At 37.8% G+C, this 8,037-nt stretch overlaps 1 protein-coding gene across 1 annotated transcript; it reads left to right on the plus strand.

Moving 5' to 3' along the window:
• The first annotated feature begins 2,360 nt into the window (after positions 1–2,360).
• On the plus strand, positions 2,361–7,716 carry myoz1a (myozenin 1a). Its single transcript, XM_082558029.1, has 6 exons — positions 2,361–2,587; positions 4,188–4,274; positions 4,548–4,735; positions 5,456–5,723; positions 6,654–6,819; positions 6,900–7,716. The coding sequence occupies exons 2-6, from the start codon at positions 4,190–4,192 to the stop codon at positions 7,132–7,134; spliced, it is 942 nt and encodes a 313-aa protein (XP_082414155.1). The 5' UTR covers positions 2,361–2,587; positions 4,188–4,189; the 3' UTR covers positions 7,135–7,716.
• Positions 7,717–8,037: the final 321 nt, after the last annotated feature.

Here is an 8,037-nt window from a genome sequence, read left to right on the forward strand (position 1 = left end):
GAGTGTTTTCCATGGGCTGTACTAGAAATAAGACATCTGCAGCAAATCTTAGTGCTTTCCATTTAATACTTCGTTGAAATGTCATTTGAATTGATCAAAAAAGGGACATGGATATTTCTACATTTCATATGAAATAATGAAATGTATGCAGAGGTATGTATAAAAATAAAACACAAATTTTAAACAGTGTCACCATTGTTATTTAAATATAAGACTTCAGTTGGTTCGAAGAAAGACTGAAAACATGTCACTTGTTACAAGCACTTCTCTGCAGTGATCATTTTGATAAAAATAGATAATTTTCTTTAGATTTCGGAGGCCAGAGATGAGCCAAAAATTTATGAGAAATCAAGACTTTATGAAGAAGAGCCTGAAGAACCTTTTTGAAATAAAGCTGACCTGAGTAATATTTAAGGAAGTTAACCCTAAGAAATAAAGGAAACTAACAATATTGGGCATTTGTATTGATGTCAAAAACCCAATGTCTGATGGCTTTCCTACATTTCAGAATCGTGCATCATAAAATATTTTAGAATATATAAAGTAAAATAAGATACATCTTACTTGGAATTGAAGTTTAACTTAAGAACAATGTTGCACATAGCATATAGATCAATTGTACTTTAATACAGTCAAACATCCAAACAGAGCCACAAAGTTACCAGTTGCATTTTCTACTTTGATTGTGTGCTCAAAAACACTAGAACAATACAAAGTTAACTGACTTTCAGAGAAAGTTGCTGCAGATTTAGTTAGTGCTTCAGAGTCAAAGTTTTCTAGATCGAATTAAGCACATAAAATCTGACATTCACTCAGGACCCCTGGGATTATTTTGGCAACTAACAATCATGTTTTTATAAATGTATATTAATTGTAACAGTAATATTTAAAAATGACACATTCATATTGTGTCAATTTGTACATATGATACCTGTATATACCTGTATATTTACCTTTTTAAAATTTGCACAAAAAATAAAAAATTCACACTAAGGAGAGTTATAGAGTTACATACATGTTTATACAGTCATATGAAAAAGAAAGGTAAATTAAAGTACTCTTTTACTGCTAGCATAGGAATTAAGGGGTAAGTGGCAGCCAGGTGCTAATAATCAAACACTCGTTAGGCTTCAATTCAGCAAAACAGTTTGCTGGATTGAAGCATTCAGTTGCGTTGGCACAATGTCACAAGCTTCCCAGTAGTGGATATCCCAGCAAATTTAATTCCAAGGTCAAACCATGCAATGCTCAGAGATATTACGGGGATTTGGGTTTGTTTTTGCAGCCACAAGATCTAGACACCTTGCAATTACAGAGTCCACCACCTCTTTTTACAAAAGCATTCTATAGTCAGATGTGAGGCCATCTCCTTGGCAGTTCAAGCATGTCATGAAACAGGATAAGCACAGCAGCAAATCTACTATGGAAAAGCTGAAAAACAAAAGAAAAGAGTGCTGAAATGACCCAGTCAAAGACCAAACCTCAACCCAGCTGAAATTCTATGGTGAGATCTTGAGAGGGCTGTGCATAAATGAATGCCCACAAACCTCAATGAACTGAAGCAGTGTTGTAAAGAAGAGTGGACCAAAAATTTTCCACAACAATGTAAGAGCGTAAAGTTACATAGAGAAAAATTGCTTTAAAGTTATTGGTGCTAAAGGTGGTTCTACAAGCTACTGAATGTACTTAGTTTTTCACAGGATTGCATAGACCCCTGTAAAACCTTTTTTTTCCCACATGATCATATGCCTGTATTGCATGCTATTATCATCACTATAATAATGTAGAAAAAATCGAATAATGTTAGACCCTCACCTAAAGGATAACTCTGTTGTTATGACAATGTAAGTACGTATATTTACTGAAGACTTTTTAAGCCCTGGGAAAAGTTGTGACGTCAAAGGCAGGTTGTGTATTTGCACACAAGAAAGCAAAAATTTGTGTTTTCTTTAAAATGGAAGATATACAGTTACCAGTAAGGATACTAATGACATATCTTTGGTAGTTTTGGGGTTTGCACTCCACCACATTCAGATGGTTTGCACAAAATGTTTTAAATATCTGTCACCTCATTGTCTGCATTTCCATCACATTCAGTAGTTCAGGGAAACTGAAAAGTCTTTCTGTGTACCCTAAACACACCCCAGAGTCCTCTGAGGTTATATTATAGTTGGGTTCTGTCCCCCTCACTCTTTGCTACTAAATATAGGCTTCTGAGCCATCTGTGAGAATGATTTTGTTCCCTTAATATCACCATCAGCAGTTTCAGCTGGCCAACAGAGACTTCTCCCCTGACTTTAATGCCCCCCTGCCCCCTCCTCAATCCCTATTCATACACCCAACCTCAACCTCCTCCTCCCGTCTTGATACGAACACCAACAGCCCCAACCCCCTGAAAGAGCTGCCATCTGAGTGTTGGTTGGGTTTTGCACTTCCCGGGACCTGGGTCCAGGCGAACGTAGGGTCAGAGGCACTGAGGGATTTGTAAACTTGTGATCGAGATCACCAACATTGGTCCCTCGGTCTCCTCTTCACTGTTTGGTATTTATAGGTCTGTCTTTCTTGCCAGGACAACAACAAAAACTCGGTGAGTGGATCTACATCCCACAAATCACTGTGTCCATTTGTTCTACCAATCAACTGACAGCTGATAACTGGGAGGATTTCAGTTTTGCATAGTGCAAAAGCCGTGAGAGGGATTTAACATGCAATGTGGTCCCACTCATATTTCTGCAGCTGATCTTAAGGAGAAACTAATGCAAGACCTCAAGAGTTCAATAAATAAAAGTGATCAGTTAGCAGTTTAATTTTATGACAAATAATTAATTGCAGATGCAACATAGCTATAAAAGTTCCTTTGCTGTTTTTAAAATTATCAAAGGAGTGGTTAAATGTGCTGATCATCTCACTCGGTGGGTGTTGCATATGTTTTATATGGCGCTGCCAAACCCTGAGAGGGGTTGGTAAATCTGAGAACAGACTTGTCTGAGCCTTTAATTATTTAAGGGAATTAAAAGACAGTGTTGAAAATCCTCCTCGTTAACATCCATTAACTAAACCAGTTTGTACACCTGTTTTGAGAGATGGCCAAATATATAGTCAGAATTGTTTTGTGGAGGTGTGTTCTTAAGGGTTATGTTGAGCCCATTTGATAGCCGAATGACGCCATTCCATGTCGCTAAAATGTCTTGGCTGGAAATGGCTTTTAAAAATAGCTTCAGTGGGTTGAGTTACAGCCAGTAGATGTGATGTGATGTTTTGCCACTTGATTGGGCCTTAAAGAAACTGGTGAGAGCTGAAAGTGTTGATACCTGTTCAGAAAGATAAGAAACTATGTAACGCACGCATATAATTACATGTAAACCAGATGCATGTCTTTCACAGTGGATAGCTTGGCCTATGAGATAGAGGGAAGTTTTCCCACCTTTATGTTTCCATGCAAGAGACTGTGATAAAATATTATGAATAATTCCATCATTTTAATAAGCCCGAAGCTTCTGTCTCAACCATAACATGGTTCTGTTTACATTGGCACAGACTGTGTACAGATCTTGTGTCTCCAAACAAAACTGAAACACATATTGAGCTATACGTTTCCTTCGAGGCAGACATCTGTTTCACTAGAGAATGTAAGAAATCTGAGGGCACTGACATCCCGTTTGAACTTGAAAAATGAGGAGGGCCCTTGCTGTCAGTCTGTCTGATACATTCAGGTCCCGGGGATTCACTTTCAGGCATGGTGGTAAAGTGTTGATGGTTGAGGGTTATTTTGTGGCTATGGTGCAAATCAATGGTAACACTGAAGCAACAACACCCCTTTCAGTGCAATTAAAGCTTTACAGTCAATTTATGATTTATGAATTCCTTTGAATATGGATGTGTAGTGTGAAATAGAAAACTACAACTGAAGGTATCAATTACTTTGTCTTATTTGGTTTCTATTTTGTTAATTTATGTTTTTTTCATACTAAACCTCTTAAAGTTTTCTATGTTATTTATCTAGACTTAATCCCTTTAAGGAGCTTCTTTTTTCTGGAGAAGTTTTGATATTACTTAACATTAATTAACTTTTGAGTCTTGAACATAAGGATTTCATTGCTTAAGTATGTGTTCAGGTTAATATCATCACTTGTTCTACATTTTTCTAACCAAAGGTAATGTTCTGTGTTCTCCCCTGGCCCCTCAAGTCATGCCTCTGGGTACACCTGCTCCCCTAACCAAGCGGAAAAAGCCCTCCAAGATCATAACTGACCTATCACATATCCCTCAGGATGGTAAGGCTTACATAAAATGACGTGACTATGAAACCAAGTTACCACTGCTCAGTAGAGCTCTTTCATATAAACACAGTACACAGAAATACACGGTGGTAAAACAAAAAGGGGTACAAATATTAGAGAACTAGCTGCTTATTTGCAGTACAATTAAGTCAATCTACTTTACTAATAAAGGATACCGTTCTTTAATGAAACAATGTTTATGAGTTAGTACTACTTTCAACCTCATTTACCAATGTTAGGGCCATTGTTTGGCTCTCACTTACGTAGAATATGAGTCAGAGCCAGAGGCATCGGAGTTTGACCTGGGAACAAAGATCAGAACTCCTAAAGACATCATGCTGGAGGAGCTTTCCCTGCTGAAGAACCGAGGATCCAAGATGTTCAAGATGAGACAGCAGAGAGTGGAGAAATTCATCTATGAGAACAACCCTGACATCTTCAGTAGTGAGTCCATGGTGAGAGCCTAGTTCATAAACAAAATAAAGTCTTGTTTGTCACTGCAATGCAAATTTATTGACACTAGGTTGATAATCCAAGCAAATTTGAGGCAAATAAATCTTGAATTAGCTTTGAATCTCATGCAGAAAGGTAACACCTGAAGAACTGTATCCTTACCTTTACAATTTTGCTTTTGTTGATATAAATATTTGAAAGAAACCTAGTACCAGCATGCAGATGGTGATTATTTAAATGTAAAGTCACCTGGGCTTTAATTATAATCATACTGATCAATTTTAACAGTGATATAAGAGGGTTTTTTGGTCTTGAAGCAGATAAAGACCACACAATCATAATTTTAACCTAAACATAATGCTCAAGTCCTGATCATTATTATTCAGTAAATACAAATCAAAGCATTGTATGGTGTATGATTGATTATAATGGTGATACTTTGCTCTATATGGGGTGGCTGAAGCTCTGGAGGTAGAGCAGGTCATCTGCTAATTGCAAGGTTGGTGGTTTGATCCCTGGCTGCTCCCACTTTGCATACCAAATATCCTTGAGCAGAACACTAAACCCAAGCTGCATGAATGTGTGTGAATGTTAGATAGATAGCATTTATGCATAGAAAAAAATGGTTGTGTGAATGAGGCAAGTTGTATAAACAGCTTTGAGTGCTCAGGTACAGTAGAAAAGTGCTATATAACAACCAGTCCATTTACCCTTTCTTTCAGGACAACCTGCAGAAGTTTGTTCCCTCCCTGGGAGGTCAAGTGGGAGGTCAAATAATAAACCTCGGTGGGCATTTTGTTAGCAAGGAGTCTGGACGTCTGAATTTTGTAGGGCTACAAACAGGAGGAGGGGCCCCTGTGCCTCCCCCAAAGCCTGGAAGCAAAGGAGCAGGAGGAACGGGAGGTGCAAGTGGAGCAGGAAGTGCAGGAGTTGGTGTGGGCGAGAAAGGTGGAAAAGGAGAAGGTAGTAGTGAGTGGTCTCCACTAAAAGGTTTGTCTAATTTCTTTTTCTTTTGGCCATTTGTAGTGCAATTCTGTTTTAGGTACAGAGGGCCATTTCTCCAAAAATTATTTAAAATGCATTAAGAAAGTGTGTTTACAGCTTGAGAAATATATCTAGAAGGACAACTGTATAAATTAATAAAAAATAACAGTGTACACGATATATGTATTTATTTTTTTTATTTTTTTTTAAACCAAATTACATATATCTATTAAACACTGAACTATTCAAAAATGTGTTGAATATTTGTATTTGCTTTCTTGCTAAAAGTACTAAAACCACCATGACCAGCTGGTTAGTTAGCTAAGCTTGGCTTAAAGTCTGGAGAAAACTGATAATGAGCAACTCTAAACCTCATTATTTGATATGAGGTACTTTGTGCGTTTAATCTATACACAAGCCTTAGTGCAAAAAACCCAAACAGGTTCCAATATGAGGTTATCAAGAAAGCACTGCAGGAAGTCGCAGTTTCTGGCACAGTGCAGTTCAACAATAGCGTAGGGCCAGTTAAAAAAGTATGCTGGACAAGTTGAATGGCCAGCTGCTGGTCTTTTTGGGCTAGTAATGGTGTTTCATCGAATGGATTCACCTTTGAAGCAAACAGTCAGTATTCTGATATCAAAATACAAATAAATATCCTTTATTGAACCACCAGTTCTGACAGTTTTATAAGTGAAAAAAATTAGATCTTTTTAGCTGCTCCTACCCCTCACATTGTTGCATAAAACAACAGCACAACTAAATTTAGAAAAAGCTAAAATAAAATCTGTCTGTCTGCAGATAAATTGTGCTGGTTTATTTTGCCACAATCTTTCAATTTCTAGTAGCAATACCTGCATAAGAGGGGCATTTCAATCATGCCACAACCTTTATTTTTAAGTTTTAGTTACCAGCACATGTGGATGACTTTCTTTACAGGAGGTGGAAAACATGGCGGTACTAAGCAGCAAATTCATGTGAAAACCTATGTGTCTCCATGGGAGAAGGCCATGAAGGGTGATGAAGGTCTGTTAGCCACTCTACAAACCAATATGCCACATCCCAATGCCAAAAAGGAATTACTCCAGTACAAGTGTTTCAACAGGTAGTTCCCTTGAGGTCTGATATGTAGAAGATTTGTGAAAAAAAAGGAGCTTTAATTAACCTTTCACCTTGGTTTGACAGGAGTGCCATGCCCTACGGCGGTTTTGAAAAGGCCAATCAGTTTCTGAAATTTCAGCTGCCAGAAGCTGAGGCAGCCAAAGAAGAGCCTGAGCCTGCAGTGGTGTACCATCATGACATTAGCTGCCGGCCTTCATTCAATCGCACTCCTATTGGCTGGGTGGGCAGCAGTGAGCCCAGCAGCATTCACATGGAGACGGATGCTGTGCCCTTCGATGGAGAGACCGACGAGCTGTGAAAGCATATTAATAGTGATTACTATGCACATACTCACACACAAGAGTAACTGCATGCATACACCATAGCATGCACACACAATAGTTGAGCTTACAATTAACTATTACACTAATGAATTTGAATCTCCCAGTGTGGACAGTTTAAAGCGTACAAATAAAATGAGGTCCTGATCTTAACATGCTCTGTATTTGGTTGTAAAGCGACAAGTTTTATTTGTTATGGGGAGATGAAACATCAAATGTCTATTTGATAAATTTATAAGTTGAGCCAAGCAGTCCTCTAATTTGTCTGAAAGTTTGCTGTTGTAGGTGAAAAATTGCAGATTGTCCCATTGAGGAATGAATCATATATGATGAATAGGTGATGAATGCTAAGTCACTATTGTGCAGGCTGTCTGAACTTGTTACCATAACTGTTATCGCTCAACATTGTCTTTTGTTGTTGTTACAAATGTCTGATGATTTGCTGCGCTATAAAAACCTAAAAACTTGTTTAACTCAATATGCATGCTGTTGCTGATCCCTTAACCAAACAAAACAACACAACACAGTTTCTCCACAATAAACTGTAACACTGTAAATAATTTAGTGCACTCTGAATGAATTCTTGGAATATACAGTATTTGTATGTACAACGTAAATTTCAGAAATGTTATTAACTATTTGGATGTCGGGGGGGGGGGGGGGGGGGGAGAAGAAGAAGTGAACAAAACAAAAAAAGATCATCCTTATCATGCCCATGTCATATTGTGTACTCACTTGGCAAATGTCATGTGTGCTGAAACATTAATGGGAACTGGGACATTTAAGCTAGTTTACGCAGTTTAACAGTTCTGTATTTAATTACTCTTCTAATTTTTCATTCAAGAAATGGAGAGTAATATAAACAACAACAACAAAAAAAA

Source organism: Aulonocara stuartgranti (genome assembly GCF_965226115.1).
Source record: "Aulonocara stuartgranti genome assembly, chromosome: 13".
Lineage (NCBI taxonomy): Eukaryota > Metazoa > Chordata > Actinopteri > Cichliformes > Cichlidae > Aulonocara > Aulonocara stuartgranti.

What these genes read in the sequence shown, in the direction of transcription:
- myoz1a (XM_082558029.1), top strand. Translation starts at nt 4,190, where the DNA reads ATGCCTCTGGGTACACCTGCTCCCCTAACCAAGCGGAAAAAGCCCTCC. An exon ending in ATCACATATCCCTCAGGATG is followed by an intron (nt 4,275 to 4,547) that starts GTAAGGCTTACA and finishes TCACTTACGTAG; the next exon opens with AATATGAGTCAGAGCCAGAG. An exon ending in TGAGTGGTCTCCACTAAAAG is followed by an intron (nt 5,724 to 6,653) that starts GTTTGTCTAATT and finishes CTTTCTTTACAG; the next exon opens with GAGGTGGAAAACATGGCGGT.